At 33.2% G+C, this 18,885-nt stretch overlaps 1 protein-coding gene and 1 long non-coding RNA gene across 5 annotated transcripts; both read left to right on the forward strand.

Moving 5' to 3' along the window:
- The first annotated feature begins 2,183 nt into the window (after positions 1–2,183).
- On the forward strand, positions 2,184–5,664 carry LOC124456788. Its single transcript, XR_006952466.1, has 3 exons — positions 2,184–2,277; positions 2,349–2,429; positions 5,157–5,664. It is a non-coding gene; the product is annotated as an uncharacterized LOC124456788 (long non-coding RNA).
- Positions 5,665–8,369: 2,705 nt separating this feature from the next.
- LOC124458138 (metalloreductase STEAP4-like) lies at positions 8,370–18,490 on the forward strand. Of its 4 annotated transcripts, XM_047008218.1 has the most exons (6): positions 8,371–8,490; positions 9,459–9,533; positions 14,044–14,392; positions 15,115–15,317; positions 15,568–15,870; positions 18,183–18,490. In XM_047008218.1, the coding sequence occupies exons 3-6, from the start codon at positions 14,074–14,076 to the stop codon at positions 18,225–18,227; spliced, it is 870 nt and encodes a 289-aa protein (XP_046864174.1). In that variant the 5' UTR covers positions 8,371–8,490; positions 9,459–9,533; positions 14,044–14,073; the 3' UTR covers positions 18,228–18,490. The 4 variants fall into 4 exon arrangements, with proteins under 4 accessions (XP_046864176.1, XP_046864174.1, XP_046864175.1 ...); XM_047008220.1 differs by lacking the exon at positions 9,459–9,533 and having other exon boundaries at positions 8,370–8,490; XM_047008219.1 differs by lacking the exon at positions 8,371–8,490 and having other exon boundaries at positions 9,407–9,533.
- Positions 18,491–18,885: the final 395 nt, after the last annotated feature.

Consider the following 18,885-nt stretch of genomic DNA (forward strand, 5'->3'; position numbering starts at 1 on the left):
TATTTCTTTCAGATAAATCTCCAAGCAAAGCTCAAAGTCATATTTCCTTGTTGCTGGTTTGCCTGCTCTTTCCACATTTCTTTTGGTTGGTCTCATCATTTTATGTCTGTATTTTCTTCGTAAGAGGAAATTGGCTAACGAGAGAAAATCTTATGCTTTAACTGCTAGAGATGAAGCCTGCACAACGAAAGTTTGAAACTTTTTAATGCGCCTTAAATCTATTTCAAAGTATCTTAACTATACTTCAGAACACGTAATTTCTTATGAAACATATATTTTCTATTTAAAAAAATCAATTCAATTACTCTAAGTTTCTTACATCAGGTTTTCATTTATTTTATTTCATAAACTTTCTCATTATGTAACCGTAAATTTATACTTGTAATATATGGAAATACTGACCTTAAGATGTGTTTTTGATTATCTATTCAGAACGATTTTATTTGTACCTACAGCTTTACTTATGCATACATGTTGTGAAGACTTTTTTACAGTTTTATCAGTCAAAGGATAAGCACAATTATTACGCAAGTCGGCAAGTGCCAAAGAAAAAACTTAATGTCTTTGACAGAATATTAATTTCTTTTTAAATAGTATAGTCTGCTTGTTTAGAACAACTTTTTCTTTATTGAATTTTCACGACAATTGTCTGAAAACTACGGCCAAGTAATGATGTATTGCCCCTCTGCTGAATGCATTTTCATTCATTGGAGAAGTTGATATCAATAATATTTTATCACAACTAACTGAGAAGAAATGGATTATAAAATACGGTTGAATTTCAGAATAGAAACCTGTTCTCAGTGGCAAAGCAGAACACCGTGCAAAGTAGACCACTGACAAAACAAGTATAACTCATACACAAATGAGCTATGACCCTATTTTCCAAGAAGCCCTTTTCTCAGCCTGTCCTAATCTTGGCTTTTCCGATTTTTCTCGACCGAGATTCCCAACCGTCTTCATAACTGGTGTAAATTTTTTTATCATTTAAATATTCTTTTACGAAATCTTGCTATCTCTTCCTTTATGCCTCTGCACAAACTTTCCTTAATTCTTTATTTCCAAATGATCTCAATTTGTTCTTTCTTAGTTTTCCTGGTGACATGCAAATGGCCCATACCATCTTAAACTTCCTTCCTTGATCATCTCTATTATGACTTTATACAACCCCAAATTTTACATGATGTCATCATTGTCATTTTTTTGCAATGGCTCACCTAGAATGCGCATCGCCAATTGTATCTCCGTTCTTCCAATGAAAGTCTCCTTTTTTTATTATCCAGCACTCAGCTTCTTAAAATAACTCATCTCATAACTATTTTGCAAACTTTAAAATTTAAGTTCCTGTGGTCTCTTTTTATATCATACATATCAAAACATTTCTCTTGGGCTGTCTATCTTCCGATGATCTAAGTTAATTGAGCGCTTGTTGTTGCTTTCTCTCCATTACCATCTCCAATGCCACCTCCATTTTTTCGTCATTTTTTTTTTTCATTTCATTTGCTTATTATAGCTGCACTCCATGGTAGTATTCTCTTCACAATATCCACAGTAAGTGTGAAAGCATAGAGATAGAGGAGGTTGGTTCCGATCATTAATGGAAAGCCAATTTCAATATCATTTCATATTCTAGTAACACTTTTGTATTTCAAATTGGGGTAAAATTTTAAGTTGGGGTATAAATGGGTAACTAAGACCTACCCTTATAAACATCTGGTTAATTTCAATCTCATATGGGTAATTTCAATCGACAGCATGTCTGTATCAATATCTTGTTGTTTATCGTAGAAAATGCTCTTTTTCATGAAAAATGTGTCGCGCCAGTTAATGTCTACCGTTTTGTCTAAGCGCGTCACGTTCAACTTTATATGTTGCGTGACTTTAATATAAATGAAAAAACAGGATCACTCCCTTCTCAAGAGCTTTCTTCTTCCACTTGCTACAAATAAAAATTTCTATTATTCCTTTTCCTGGTTGACGAAAACGCTGGACAGTAATCCTTGAATTTAAATCAAGCAAACATTGGACTGTCATATGAAATTCATCTTTCCAAGGATCGTGAAAAAGTTCTCGTTGCTTTACCTGAATGGCTAAACGTTGCTCGATATAATCTATTATATTCAGCAGGTCGTATCAAAATACAGTAATTTCATTGGTTAAATTAACACTGACCCTTTGTTATCATAAATTAGCATCGTCGCTTAGCGCAACGAAGAGTACTCTTTAAAATATTTCATTTAAAATATGCTTGAATCCACGCAAAGCGATGTAAACTTGGTAAAGTTGATTTTGTCAGCTTATTTGGTTTCTGTTAATTGTTCTTATTGTTGAAATTTGTTTCATTCCAGTCAAAAAGAACACATATTTTCTCTGACTACGACGAAACGCAAGAAGAAAGTAAATACGACATGTCAGACTCAAATATTAAGGTAATAACAATATATGTTTTCGTCTTTTAACAATTATCGCAAACCCTTAGAGATATCAGTTTCGTGCGTATGTCTTTTGAATACTAAAAATATCATCTTTTATTTGCAAGGCTATAAAATTTCTATCAAATTGTGTTATTCTGTTTCGAATTACTGATCAAAGGACAATTGTACTGTAACACAAGAAGCGTTATTAAATGCATGCAGATATTTGAATCAAACCATAATTACTTCGAGTTTGTATGGAAATTTTAATCAAAACATCTCTGCATCAGTATTCTACGTTTCATCGTTGAAAATGGTCTTTTTTATTTTTAAATCGACAATGACAAACGCCAGTGTAGTCTATATTTTTATCTAAAGACGTCACGTTTAGCTTCATATGTCGCGTGACTTTAATGTAATATTTGTTATCATCACAACGTAAGCATGAGTATCGCTATATTTGTTTTGAACTCCTATTTACTGTGATTTTTATTTCACTAACATACATAAATTGTTAAATATTCTTAAAATATCTTTCAAAGATTATCAATTTTCTGTGCAATCTAACCAATTCTCGAGTAACCATCTTTCTAAACATACACTAAATATTAATGGTAATAAATTAGAATTAGCGGCTGAACATTTTGTAAAACTGGGTAAGGTCACTACGTTTATTTGTCCATCAAAGCAGTTACCTCAGTTACCAGTCATGATACAAAGGCTCCACCTACAGAAAGTAGCACTATAGCCAGCTCAACAGTAGTAAAGGAAACGTTTTTTAGTTCACGTATGTATTATATTCCATCAAAAATGATTTGAATGAAGTTTACCGATTATTTGAAAGAGTGTGATACTTCATCTTGACTCAAGACATTTCGACTAGAATGTAGATGTTTAATAGATACTAAGATCATGGAAGTTCGATATTCGCACGGATGTTGATGTTCATTTATGTTTATATTTATGCAAATAAAATATATGAATATGATCCTTCTCAACTATCGATCTTCCGCACACCGTGGCGTCGCTAGATTGAGCTGAATGCAACCGTCAAAGGTGTGAGTCTTAACTGTGGTTCGAGGGCAAGCCACCTTGAAAATATGTTTGATTTGATTTTCTAAAGACCACACGTTTATTGAAGGGCAGCTGTCTGTTAAATTTGACAACAAGTGTGTTCCAGGCAATCTTATCACTACGATGCTTTAAGGTTGCTATTTATTATACTGCAATGTGACCGTTTACAGGAAGCATGGATTTATTGCACACTTCCCTTAGTTTCTTTTCATATTTTTTAAAATCTCAAATTCGGTCTTTGGAATAACTGAGGGACATGCCCCTGATCCCTTCCCGGCGACACCATGGTTCCAGCTAATTACTATATCATGATAGATACAGGATAGATACCTTATGAAATAAATCTATTGTAAAATTTCCATGCCAGATCACTTCGCCAATTCCACTTGTGCATAACTGTGCAATTTTGCCGTTAGATATATTATGTTCAATCTCCAGGAGCAAAATGCTTTTGTGCTTGTGACAAAGATTTGTATTATATCCATGCAGCTGACTATACTTTATACACCCGAAGGCTTAGCACGGCGATATTGTAATCATTACAATCTTAACATATTTTTATTCGCCCTTTATAATGATTCCAGTCGCAGTAGAGACACGACTCACAAATGTTGCATTTTAGAGTGTGTCTAAAAACATAGTTCAACTTCAACGGAGCATAATGTGTCTAAAATTACAGAATAAACGACCTTATGGAATGTCAAGAGCAAAAATGCAAGTGCGTTAAAAAATTTAGGTCAAAACTGCGTTTTTTACTATTTGAGATGCTACACAAGTTTCTATACATAAACATTAATCATAAATCATTGAAGAAACGTGCGCTACGAGAGCAAAATTCATTCATTGAGGCCAAATTTTGAAAAATTAAAATGCAATGCTTATTTCGACCATATTTCAGTATAAATTTTTTGTATGAATAACTATCATTGCATGTTGAGTCGTCGAATATTCCTACTCGCGGCTCCTTTTAAAAATAGAAACCGTCGATATTTGCGCAGGTAGAATCGAATCGTTGACGTAGAGCCATGTTCCATCTCGACGATCAGCATTCCTGATCGTCAAACCATGTTTACTTTTAATTATTGAGCCAATATCAGCTGTTTTTCGACGATTGTATGAAAAGCGGGCTGTTATGATATAAAAGTCTACCTAAAAATGGCATAAGACTATAAGAATATTTAGCTATAATTTTCATCGACCATTATGCAATGCAACTTCACTTTCTCTATAATTCGGACATCACACAACTTTAATGTCTTGAGAATAAAAAGAGATACGACTAAACTTTTTTGAAAAATCTAGACCTGCCAAACTGCCATGTGAAGGGTTAAGTTCAAAGAATTTTCAAAGAAAGCTCACAGTTTTTTGATGAAAGATGACTCTAAAAGTTATTTTCAGCGCTACGAGAACTGAGCAATTGTGAACTTTAAATGACTTAATGCTACGTTGTATAACTATTTCACTCCATTGTGTAAGAAAGCAAAAAAACAAACGATCTATTTTTATCATTACAATGAGATGACTTTAGATGTATGACGATGGCTTTGAAATAAGTTTGAAAATTAACACTCAATTTACGTCTTTTGCTTTTATTCAATAATATGACCAAATTCTTCGGAAGCTTCTAGATATGGCTTTTTAACTCTATGACGTATTTTTTTCTTAAAGAAGGTGGAAAAAAATTCGTGTGAAAAATTATCAACTGACGAACAACCATCAGGAATTTTGGGAAAGTTATCGGGTACTGTTTACAACACAACCATGTTTGCTGCAGGAACTGCGTATGGTGGTGTCACGTGGGTTGCCGGGGGTGTTCTGTCAACCACTGGCTCTGCTATAGGAGCGACTTATAACACTGTGACATCATTGTCACCATTGACAATATTTAAGAAAGAAAGCAAAAGTAAATCGGAATAAGATTTATTAATTTTCACGTTGTAATTTTACTGTATGAAGAACAGGTCAATTTTCAGCTACTCTATTACATATTTCATATTTGTCAATTTTTCTTCAATGGATTTCTTTTAGGCTTTCTTAATAGAATTTTTTCCATGAATTTACGACGCTTGCATACTAGTTTATATATAAATGTAAGATTGGCGATTTTGTTTATATAGAAATGATTAGGAGAAAAAAATCTTTATTCAATTAATTGAATTATTATTCAGTTTTAACACTTCCAGCAGTTTCTTGCCATGCATGAAGGTGTGAAAGTTTTAGACCATTTATATTGCCAAAAATGCGAACGTGCGGGATGCATGCTGCGTACGTGTAGAATTCATGCGCGTTAAAAGAACTTTCCGTGATCAACAGATGTTTGAATGCTTTTCCATAGTTTACTTACGCGTAATAGAGCTCATTGACCGTTTTGCATGGCTAATTCTGTTCATAAACTCAGTGTTTGCACAACGTAAAGCTGATTAGTATTTTGGAAACGACATGTTTCGAAAACCAAAATGAGATTTGAGTGAATCTAGAAAGCAGTTGCCCATTACTAGTCTTCCACCTATCGCTCGACGTCTGTAACCTTCAAGTTGTTTGAGACAAATGCAAATTTCAGACAGAAGGAGGCTATAACAAAGAAAAAATGTATTGAATCGACACAGTTTTATTTCAGTTTTGTGTCCAGTACACTGCAAGTTAAATATTATATTCGCGTAAGCTGTATCCATTACAAGTTTAATTTATATTTGACCGTTCTCGACATTGGCGGATATAGAGTACGTCAAAATAAATTCCTTCAGCACATTTTTGGGTATATTTACATTTTTAAACACCTCAGACGCTAATCCATTTGTAAGATTATATTTTTTAGAAAATGAAAACCAACAGTGTTTTTCTGAATGTAATTTGTATTTAAAATGGAGGAGCTCCAATTTATTTTGACGTGCACTGGATCCGCCACTGGTTCTCGCTGCTGCTTCAATGCTTGTTTTTCAAACTTATTACATAAAATCAAAAATCAATCTTCAATACAACACCCACATTGAATTGGCCTGACTTAACCAGTTAACTTAAATGTGTACAAGTCATTACGTTATTTTTCACGTGTCTTGCAATAGAGTCCTGTAAAACTGAGTGCTATAATAGAATGCGTGAATAAAGTGAAATGGAGTGTTTGCATGTGACGTCAAAGCAGCCATGTTGGGAAGAACATCAAAGTGCCGATGTTGAACAGAGCATGTAAGAACATAAAATCTTTTCATTATATGCGATTTTACCCCATCATGACGACTGCATGATGAAAACGCTCTATAGGACAGACGGGGAAGAGCAAATCAACTGTTACATCTGTAGGGACGACATTAAACCCAATTACGGTCATTATATAAGTAAGCAACTCTGATCTCACTGCAACAAAACATTTTATTTAGCATCTTTCAATTGTTAAACAAAGATTTCAAATGACACGATACATTTTGGCAGAATTATCATCGGGTGCAACGTTTGCTTCAATTAAAACTAAAGCAAATCATACAAATACTTTTAAATTTTTAGTTTTTCAATAATTTAAGTTTTTAACATTACTTTTATGTAACTTCCCCATCATTTATCATGTCAAATACATTATTCGAAGCTCTATATTTTACTTATTATCAAGTAGCAAAATCATTGCAGCACAATATGTTATTTCAAGGATGAGCAAAGTGCTGTTACAGAACACTGAGATACATTATACTCACGGACGTACTGTTACAGAACACTGAGATACATTATACTCACGGACGTACTGTTACAGAACAATGAGATACATTATACTCACGGACGTACTGTTACAGAACACTGAGATACATTATACTCACGGACGTACTGTTACAGAACACTGAGATACGTTATACTCACGGACGTACTGTTACAGAACACTGAGATACGTTATACTCACGGACGTACTGTTACAGAACACTGAGATACATTATACTCACGGACGTACTGTTACAGAACACTGAGATACGTTATACTCACGGACGTACTGTTACAGAACACTGAGATACGTTATACTCACGGACGTACTGTTACAGAACACTGAGATACATTATACTCACGGACGTACTGTTACAGAACACTGAGATACGTTATACTCACGGACGTACTGTTACAGAACACTGAGATACGTTATACTCACGGACGTACTGTTACAGAACACTGAGATACGTTATACTCACGGACGTACTGTTACAGAACACTGAGATACGTTATACTCACGGACGTACAAATTCACCAATTACAATCACATGTATTTCCTACAATAAACTTCATACTCAGTTATAAAAGGAGGTAAAATACGTTTTCCATTTAGAGGAGCTTTTCTAAACTACATCTTTGTACGTGAGATTCTGAATTACTGAAGCGGTTGTACGCAATCGAAATGCATGAACAATCTGTGTGTGAGCATGTGAGCACAGTCATGTGACATGCATTAGCGTGAAGGCGTAACATTGAGCTAAACAATACTGGAGAAGATTATATTGAAACCGAGCATTAGGTTAATTGATGTTCTGAAAATTACTGAGTATTCAGGAAAAGAAATAGATCATAGAAAAGTGATTTGCATGAAAATATCATAAGAAAGGGAAGTTGTATTTTGCTCTTTGTGCAGCATTTTGGCAGCTATACTTTGACGAAAAATTATCATTATTTGTGTGCATGCATTTCCGCGTGAGTATTTTTACCATCAAAATAGTGTGTTCGACGTTTTTACTTAAGAAATACAAGATCTTTGCTGTATTTGCACAGGTTCATGTGCAAAGTTTTTCTTATAAAATAATAATTTCATGCGAAACAAATAACTTTAAAACCTCCGTGTTAACTTTTTCTCCAACGTGTGTTGATAATTGATTTGTAAATTCTCTTTATTGATTAATTAGTGAGCTCAGATTTCTTTGCACAGCTTATGCTAACTCAACTATTGACAAGTCAGCACATGCCTTATATTGCTGTCATTTTATAAACGTGTTTATCTCCTATCGATTTCATGGATTTTGCTTCGTGACTTTGTGTTAAGGTAAGTCGTCTGTTTGAAGCCTTTAATCTTATTTTCTACTTGTACTGCTTGTTAAATTTTTCGTGAATGCCCAATTTGTCCTCGGCCTCCATCATGCACAAAGTAAATAAAGCTTTTGAATCGATGAATGTTTAAGAAAACAAAAGAAATGTACGAACTTGCCGAAAATGTTTTCAATTAGATATAGAAGACGAATTAATTTCAATGTTTGTGTAATTTAAAACCTCGAGAATGATTACGGAGTGCTTAAATTTATAATACCACTTGTATTAAACTCATGACTTCTAATAAGGTCTGTTCAGGAAAAGATAAGATCACTCAAACACTTATATAATTTGTTGTTCTGAAATAACCCAATATGCGATTAGGTGTTCAAAAATCAAGAAATTTTGAAACGTTTTGCAGGCAGTGACGTGAAAAACATGATGTTATATGCGTCATTTGCCTGTGAGCTGTTTACAGACTACATAAATACTTCGCCTCAAATTTCATTTTTTTCTATGGAAGGTCATATGTTATCTGACACTATATTCAAGGAAGTCGTTGAACAAAGAAATAAATGTTCTTAATGAGCTTCAACTTTACTTTCCATACATCTTACACCATTCAAAATTATAATTTTTTGTCTATTGCAAAGTATTAGCATGACTATTGAATGCTAGGATAGGGCAATTTTGGCATAATTCTCTATTGATTATTTTGCAATTGCGAGTTGTGTATAGCTTAATATCTTAAAAAAGGCTCTTTAACAAGAAGATCTTTGATCAGACTGCTTGATTTCTTATATGGTGTAAAATAAAAAGACGGGACTCTGAATTTAGATATAATATATCGATGAAAACTAGTTGAATATTATTTGATATTTGATATTCACATTCTCGTTCCATGGTCTTTGTTGCATCTGTCAATTCTTGTTGACTTCGTTCCAAATAGTCGCTAGATATAAAAATAGCTTGTTTCATTATCAGCACTCAAACTTCCGCTTGTGTGCTTGGGTAAAGAGCTGAAATCCCAATTTGACGAAAGTCCAGATTCTTATAAAGGTAATTTATCAGGATTTTCGACAATTTTGCTATTTGATTATATATCTTTCTATTTTGAAAGGAGAGTTTTGTGTCTGTATTTGTTGTGATTCATTACGCTTTGTCATATACATAATTTCTAAGAATCAATTTGATCTTGATTTGACTTTTTTCGTCTGACTATTTTTTATCTTGAACAAAAACTGATAAAGAAATCCGTGGATACATGGATATATTCTTAGTCGCATGACATTGTACAGGAATATCATGGAAATATTCGTATTTTGTCTAAGTCTTACATATGGTCGCGTATGTTGATTTTCATTACTCAGCTATAGTTTATTGTTTTCATCCCAACTCTATTTATGTAGATTGTAATTTGTTTGACATGAACAGTAAATTCATCCCTGTTGTCTAAGCCACAAGTGATGTGATTTTGCTACATTGTCTCCAAAGTCTTCACGAAGAGAAATGTTTTCCTAAATTAAAGTTTATTATAGAATATCTATAAATGTGTCGAGCAGACTAAAAGGCTGTTTAAATGAGCCATACGGAAAGGGGTAGCCCTCCCTGTAGGGTTGTACTTTTACGGGCATTATCTGGCCCCAGATCAATAGCTCGGCTTGAGCAGCGAGTTTCGACGCTAATGTACAAAATATCTGAAAACAAACCAAAATAAGATGTAGCCTTTGTTTTTATGATTTTTTACTTTGTTTGCTCCCGTTAATGACTTCTGTTCGCAATAACACAAAAACGATGTCTTATCGCATGCTAATGCATTACATTTTCAGCGCTACAAGGAGAGCTATACATCCCTGCCATATACGTTGACACGGGAAATTTCTAGCTATATATGGCAAGATCTCAGATAAACAATAGCGAGATCTCGTGTGTTAGGGGTACACTGATAATACGGTAGATCTTACGATATCTCGCTTGGTAGGGCTCGTTTAAACAGCCCTCTAGTGCTGATTTCAATCAGTTTGCATTGCAATGCATAATTTTTCTAAAAAATACATACGATATTCGAGAAAGTTCTACGCTTCTTTATACGAAATTATTCAACAACCATTCTTGTATCAAATTAAACCATTATTGGACACATGTGACATGTTTATTTGCTTAACTTAACATTCAGATGAGGTGCAATATCGGCACTGATAATATCATTCTTTGATAAACGATTGTGTAAAATGTCATAACAATGCCTCATTTGCATGGATCACAAGTATTTACTTTTCTTGTGAAATTTAGTTGAAATATTTATTTTAGTCACCATTTCATGGATAACACAAACAATTCAGATAAGGGTATTAGTCTTTGGTGGCGACATATAAATCTTAAGCCCTTGACATGTTTCTTCTAAGCTCAGCTGGAGACCAATATATTTCGATTTCCTGTTTAAGCAAGAAGCAGCTCGTTGAATCACGAGCAGTCATTCAGGAGAATGATGATAAGTGGCTTAAAATTTAACATATTTACTGTGTTTTTAACATTGTTCATGCCTCATTGTGATTATCAACGTCCGGTCAAGTGTTAACACAGTTTATTCTGGAACTTTAAATTGTTTTGATGAGGATGATTAAATCTTCTCAAAGTATGGCGGGCTTTTTCTTTTCCTTAAGTAAAAGCTTTGTAAAAAAAATAGCTCATTACCACTAAACTGAATTCTTTAAAGGTTTATCTGTCTTAACCATAGACACACATGTACAAAAGTCATTGTGAATTCGACCATCTGCATTCTTAAGGTTTAATTAATAAAATAGACTACATTTACAATTGTTAGTGTATCACTCAGGCCCCATCCTCGAGAATACCGATATTTTTGAAAACGGAGGTTTTTTCACCGTTTTTGAAGAGATTTGCGTCCACATGTAGCGTATTCGAATTGTTTTCGCCTGTGTACACGTCTGCGCAAAAACGAAGGAAATTTAACAGTTCTAAGCACAGAGCATGCGTATTTACTTGTGACAAGAGACTATCAAGCTTTTGCAGCATCCAAATTTCGGTGCTATTTATCAACATCTCTTTGCCTTTGGCATCGTGGGGCACCCTGTTTGTTTGATTTCGTATGTTTAAATAAAAATTCGAATGGCCAAGTTAAATAAGGGCTCCACCAAAGGAAAAGGTAAAGTCGAATTTTATATTTGGACTGATGATAAGGTCAAGCTTCTCCTTAAAGTTGCGGAGGAATACAAGGTTGAACAAACCACAGAGAACATCGACTGGAAATCTTGTCAGAGCAAGTACTCTGATATACTCGATTTATTTAAGTAGCAATATCCATCAGCAGAAAGCGCCAATGATATCGGAAAAGATTTTCCCCATAACAAACAAGATTTTACCAAAGTGTTACCAATTATATGCAGACATCACAATAGACTCAATTAATTCATCTTCAACTGCTTTGAGTCCTGCATCATCAATAATCTTTGAGAGCGATATCTTACAAAAGCAGACAATATCGAGACCTCCGGAGAAGAGCAGGAGATTACTTGATAAGGGGCTACAAACAAGAGAAATGAAAAAGAAAAATCTCAGTATGAATCTAGAAAAAATTGATGAAATGGCAGCATTTCTTAACTACCATAATGGAGACATCCACATGGCTTCAAACCTAATTTATGCACAAATAATTATGCACAATGCACACAAGTATTCATGATAAATACAACTTGACAACTTTACAACCAAGATAGCCTGAACAATCAGATGTGTTCCCCAATTATTCATAAAAAAATACAAAAATATATTTGCACAGTTTATTTTTTCTAAAGGCAGCATTAATGGCACAATTTGAAGCAATGTATATAATTAAATGAACCCCATAGCTAAGTAGATTAATGTTATGTTCAAAAAAAACCTTTCTTATATTCCATAATTAAATTAAAAAGCAATATATCAATGCTGTGTCAAGGTCAATCTTGGAAAAGCTATCAATTTCAATCTATTATAAGTATATTTACAAGAAGTGTTGCTGCAAATTGTTCTGTAATTGTAAAACACATCAGACTCTCAAGGATCAACGTACTTGGTCAAAATCCTTCTTGTTTTTTTACATTCACTTTCATTGCAATTAATGGTGAAATTGTTACCAACAACAGCTGGTTGAAACTCTCTATCGTAATTAATGGCAGAGGTAACCTTCTCTTCTACAATCTTTTCATTGTTTATATCACAGTAATTATGCAGCACAAAACATGCATAAATGACACATGGTAGCTCATTCATTGTTCCAAATCTAGCTTTAATGCGGCCAAAGGAACATTCATTTACCATGCGAACCTTGCACAAGGTTAAACCAAAGTATTGTTCTTGAACTGTTGACCACCATTTGAATATTCCTTCATAACATACGGCATAAGTGAAGATGCAGGATCTCCCAGAATAAATACTGGCACAGGATCTACATCAGGAAGGATTGTTCGTTTGCATGGAGGAAGTTTTCTGCTCTAAAAGGAGGAATCTAGACTAGAGTATGAAAATACTCTAGCATCATGCATACTCCCGGGCCATTTGACAACAACATCCATGAAACAATAAGTATAGTCACAAGCAGCTTAAACCTTAAAGCTATAACGACACTTACAATTGATGTAATCTGTTGAGTATGTATTAGGCTGCCTAATTTTTATGTAGGTTCCGTCAATTGCCTCTAAATATTAAGGGAAATCGTGCGTACTGTGGAACTTTTTTTACCAGACAATTTACTTCTTCCTCTGTCCTTGAAAGTTTCATAGAGTTTTGACCGAGATAAATTGTTATGACGTTACACATTTTTCGGACGATTTTTGACACAGATTGCCGTGAAAGTAGAAAAACGTTATCCATTTTCTGCATACGACTCCCAAATTTGAAGTTATTCTAAATAAAATAGCAACGCACTTGCAACTCTCCATTTTAAATAGTACTCGTTTGACTAATTAATGAGACTGGAGCCCATTATTTACGTCATCATTTTCAAAAACCACGGCCTTCGTCCGTCCACGCGTAAACACAAAACCAAAGTCTTCACTCGGGAGAGCGTATTCGAAAATCTCCGTTTATGGTCACCAAAATGCCGTTTACGTGTGGACGCTCGGCCAAAACAGAGGAAAACCCCGTTTTCAAAATACCGTATACATGTGGATGGGTTCTCGATGATGCGCAGTTTTTGATTGGCTTATTTTAAAACGATGTTGAAATTGTGCGTCAGCGGCCACTTCAGGTTTAGATAAGAATGAAGTTATGAATTCGTTATATTATTTTCCAATCCACTCAAATAAGAAACGAATAGTAGAATGATAGGAAATTATCAGTAAAGATTCGGAAGAAGTTGGCTTCAAATGGTTTATATCAACTTTTAAGACAAAAAATAGTTTTTAATAATGTCTTAGGTAGCTTGCTCCAAGGTTTTATTTTATTCTCTTTATTTTTTTACTAGTTACACAACTGTACAAAGCATTTGGAAATTAATTCATGCATTGTGACTCATTCGAGTTTAGTTCCATCAAAAAAGCCTACTCAAACTTTGTTAAATGTTTTCATTCAGATAACCAGAAATCGGTCACTCTTGCTTAAAATGGGCGAAGTTATATACAACAGCAATACAGATCTTGAAATGTCATCAAATTTAATGTTAGAAAAAGAAGCAGGGGAGCCAATTACCGTCCTTGGCACAGGAGACTTTGGTCGAGCTTTAACTAGACGACTCTTATTGGCTGGTTATGATGTCATCATGGGCAGCAGGAATCCAACTAAACGCCAAAGATCTTCACATTTATCATCGTTCAAAATATTATCTCTTAAAGAAGCGCTTGAGCACTCGGATGTCATTTTTCTTGCAATTCCTCAGAATGGATACGATAGTATGATGAAATCATGTGGTGTTCTATTAAATGGTAGATATAGTGTTACATGATAAAAAGTTTATAGTTCATATTAGTCGTAGTTGCTTACGTTAATTACAGTATAGGTTGACACTAACGCATTGATTATGTCTTTATAATATAATATATTGTCTTAAACTTTTATCTTCATGTCTTATAATTGAAAAAGATGACATCACAGGAAAGAAAATCTTTCGAAGGACGCTTTGGAGTCCTTCGCTGTACGTAGTTAGTTTCACGATTGAATTCCATTTTTTTAAAAAAATGCCTTTTTCTCAGTGTAAGAGTTTAATTGCTTTTAAATCATTGTAGGTGATTTTAAGAGGAATCTTCATATAAGATGCTTTATGCAGCATTAACAAAGATGCGCCCTGTTTTTGGTCAGCTGTAATAACCTATTTTTTACCTTCACATATCCTTTTAACCCGCTACTGTATCTTTGCTGTTTGCACCAATCATCAATGTATGTATTAACCTAAATAACTATGGAAAATCTATGAACAAGAATGATTTTTTTAAATTATATGCAAGTAGGAAACTAATAACTATTGGACGACATAGTATTTATTTATTTGATTTAGTAATGCTAACGCTTATAAATGCTCTAGTGCTCACTCACTAAGAAAACATTTTTTTTAAAACGATATGAATTATATTTTTCAAGCTGGCTTTGCCACTTAATAGCACTGAAATTTGAAAAATATTTTTTAATATGAGCCTTTTTCCTTTTTCAGGTAAAATTGTAGTGGATGTAAGCAATAGAACAGAAAACAAGTTCAATGGAATATCAAATGCGGAGTATTTATCCAGTCTAATACCTAAAGCACGCGTAGTGAAAGGCTTTAATGTGATATCTGCATGGGCATTGGAACAAGATATTTATGGAGGAAGTCGGACTGTTTTCATATGTGGTGATGAGGCTGAAGCAAAGGAAAAAGTAATTGTTGTATTATTTTAATATTCTATTCTAATTAATGTTTACCATTTTTTCAAATTAATTGTTTATTTTTTAGGAATTTCATTTGTATTTTTGATTATTTACTAAACAGAAATGTTAACAAAAATTATTTTACACAATAGATATAAAAATAAACTTTCTTTGCTTCTTGATTTTAAATTTTATTGTTATTACACATAAAAAGGCAATTCATCTATTCATCATCAATTTATGTTTCGTTTTCATTTAGGTTATGCAAATATCTCGAGCAATGCAGTTCATCCCATTTGATCAAGGGTCATTACAGGTTGCCCAAGCTATTGAAGGAAAGCCATTGGAATTGTTTCCCAGTTGGCGAGCATCGATGATAATTTTTGGAATTCTTTACTTGATTATGTGGCTGTATTTCATATTGGCTTACGTAATACGGAAGATACCCTTTACCAACTTTCCACTAAGAAGTTTCAGTTTACTTAATGCATTCACTGTTATTGGACTTTTGGATCTGGTCTATCTCCCAGGATGCATTGCAGCTATTTTGCAGCTGATTACGGTAATACATAAACTGGCATTTAGTTCATATGACTAACTAAAATTTGTGGTGGAGTGAAGTACGCAACCTCGATTTTTTATAATAAGTTACGATGATCAGCTAAATTCGTAGGTACATGTACAGCGATTGATATTGCGCCATAAAATCGCATGAAATTTACAATAATAAGTAAAAGACCAAAAAGTAACTGACTATTTTCTATTTACAATTTTTAAGCAAAGATTTCTTAAAATAATATTTTTCAACGTATTTATTGATTTTAAACATCAAGTATAATTTTGTATCCAGAATCATGTATCAATTTAAAAAAGAAATACGTTCACACGAAATATTTTGTGATATCTGTGATATCGGTAAAAATAAAAAATATCAAAATATTTAAAAAAATATGTTAAACGAAATTGTTCTTATTCAATTATTGTAAAATCTAAAAACTATTTATTTCTGAAAGTAGTTAAAATCTTAAAACCCATAGAATCCAAGAAAACGATTCATTCAATTTTACAAAAGTTGTTTTTAAAATTAGGTTGATCTGAAAACTTCGCTTTTACGCAAATGCTTATTTAAAGATTTTGTGTGCTCTTATATCGACAAAGATAATGATAACACCCAGTTTCCGTAAACCTAAGTTTTATATATTTTTGTGATGCTAGCGCTGTTCATATTGATATAATGGCAAATACCCTTGCCTTTCTTACTTGAATAGAACGTAGAAATAATTTTGAAGCCTAAAATGCAAATAAATTAGCTCTTTCCATAAAGAACATTGTTAACTTTATCTTAAATATAGTAAACTGCTAATGAAAATAAATTTACTTAGTCAGTCAAATTGAATGGAAATTATGTTCACGTTATAAATTAGTTTTGCTGCAATGATAACAAACTTAAATGAAGATATGATCTTCACACTTTTGCTGGACAATTTAAGCAATCGTCTCAGGACCTGAAAAAATCAGGTGACTCAACGGGATTCGAACCCTTGACCTCTGCGGTGCCGGTGCAGTGCTCTGACCAACTGAGCTATGAAGTCACACAGTGGTGAGCAGGTCAATATTGTTGGGCTGATGTTTTCTCGTGAAAGGAATGTCGTATGAATGTTTTAATTTCAAACACCGCACTGCATAAAACATTCAGATAACAAACTTAATTAAACATTTATGTCTTATTTATTGTTCAATTTCATTATTCCAAAAGTTGCAAACTTCCTGAAAATATTCTTAATATTATATACTTTTAAGGTGCAAGCACAAGTATGTCACTAAGCCATTGTAGAAATGACATTTTTAAGGGGATGATGATAACATTTTCTTAAGTAACCACAAGTAGTTGTAATGGAACAGAGTTTGCGAACTTGCTGTGTACTTACGTTAAGTAATTTGACATTTAAATCTAGTACAAACCATTTGAGTCTTTATGTTGATCATTGCTGGACTAGTGGTTGACACATTTACCAAACCTAAAAATAGTCATGACAAATTTAATGAAATTTAGCTGAAATGAAACAAAAATTTTGCTATCAAATATTTCATTTTCTTATTATAATAATAGACTTCTTTCTATTGGTGTCATCTATATATATCCAACCTTTTACCTTCTATCTCCAAACATCTTCCAACTTAACTAAGGATCTACTAACGTTTGTTAGTGTTTTACGTTTTCATTGATTCGACACTTAAATAATAAATTTATAGGCAAATTTGCTCATCAGTATCAAAAGCAAAAACGACTCATTTTTTGGCTTGGACCATATTAGAAGTAAAACAACTTAACTTAATTTGTTGGACCTCTTCTTTCTTAATACGCAATGTATATATATTTTAAATAACAGCTCATACAATTCGTCGATAAAAACTAAAAGTTTAGGCGTGTTCTTGATTGCATGAAATTTAAGCATAAAAAGAACAAAATTAATAGCACAAACATTAAGTTATTTTTAAAGTAATTGGGCAAGCTGTATCGAATATATGCACCCTGTCAGAACTTAAAAAAGTCTAGCATTATAAAGTATGTGATGACGTCAGTTAGACCATTCTTTATGTATACAAAAAAGGCAGGGTACAAACTATTTATAAATTATGGGTGATAAATGTTAACATTTAAATTATTTAGAGAGCATCTGTTATTTTTATGAAGTTTTTTATCCTTTTATCCCATTGCAAATTTACACAAGTAATATAATTTTTTTATAAAATTATTATGTTTGCAATATTAATATAGCATTTGTAATAATTGACCCAAATTAGGTAATTTATATTTCCTATCAAATTCTTAAGTTTAAATCTCTTTATATACCATGAATGATTCTTTTAAAGGTACCAAATATCGTCGTTTTCCTAACTGGCTTGACATTTGGATGAAAGCTCGTAAACAACTTGGTTTGCTGGCATTGTTACTGGCTGCAATGCATGGTTGTATGTCAACACTTTATTGGGGTCCTGAATATAAATCACGTCTTTATCAAGATAAATTTATTCAAATCAACAACGTAACAGCTCGTCTTTATGGAAGAATGACTGCTCAAGGAGAAGCGTTCTTGACCCTTGGAGTCCTGGGACTGTCCGCTTTGTCTATTTTGGGTATCACGTCACTTCCTACTGTCCTCAATCGCATGAGTTGGAGAGAGTGGAATTTTGTTCAATCTGGTCTCGGTTATTTTTCTTTGATATTTTCTCTTCTTCATTTCACAATCTATGCTTACACAGGTTTTCATAGATGGAAAGTACAGTACCTTTTTTATCCCACTGTTTTGACCATTCTTATTGGATATGTCATTGTTATTTTAAAGATTATCCTACTAATGCCATGTTTGGATAAACGAATAAAGAAAATTCGTGCAGGATGGGAACGAGAAAGTTACAAAGTGTAATATGAAATTCATCAATACATTTGGTTTGACAATATAACACGGTTGCAAGTACCAAGAAAAACTGAACTTATTTGCTTAGTTTAATGTTTGAACACAATAGTTATCTTTAAATAGTCAGCCAAAATTATAAAACGACTGTTAATGTAGTT

The sequence above is a fragment of the Xenia sp. Carnegie-2017 genome, unplaced genomic scaffold, assembly GCF_021976095.1.
Source record: "Xenia sp. Carnegie-2017 unplaced genomic scaffold, XeniaSp_v1 HiC_scaffold_6, whole genome shotgun sequence".
In the NCBI taxonomy this organism is placed as follows: Eukaryota; Metazoa; Cnidaria; class Anthozoa; order Malacalcyonacea; family Xeniidae; genus Xenia; species Xenia sp. Carnegie-2017.

What these genes read in the sequence shown, in the direction of transcription:
- LOC124458138 (XM_047008217.1), top strand. An exon ending in ATGTGGTGTTCTATTAAATG is followed by an intron (nt 14,393 to 15,114) that starts GTAGATATAGTG and finishes TTCCTTTTTCAG; the next exon opens with GTAAAATTGTAGTGGATGTA. An exon ending in CTATTTTGCAGCTGATTACG is followed by an intron (nt 15,871 to 18,182) that starts GTAATACATAAA and finishes ATTCTTTTAAAG; the next exon opens with GTACCAAATATCGTCGTTTT.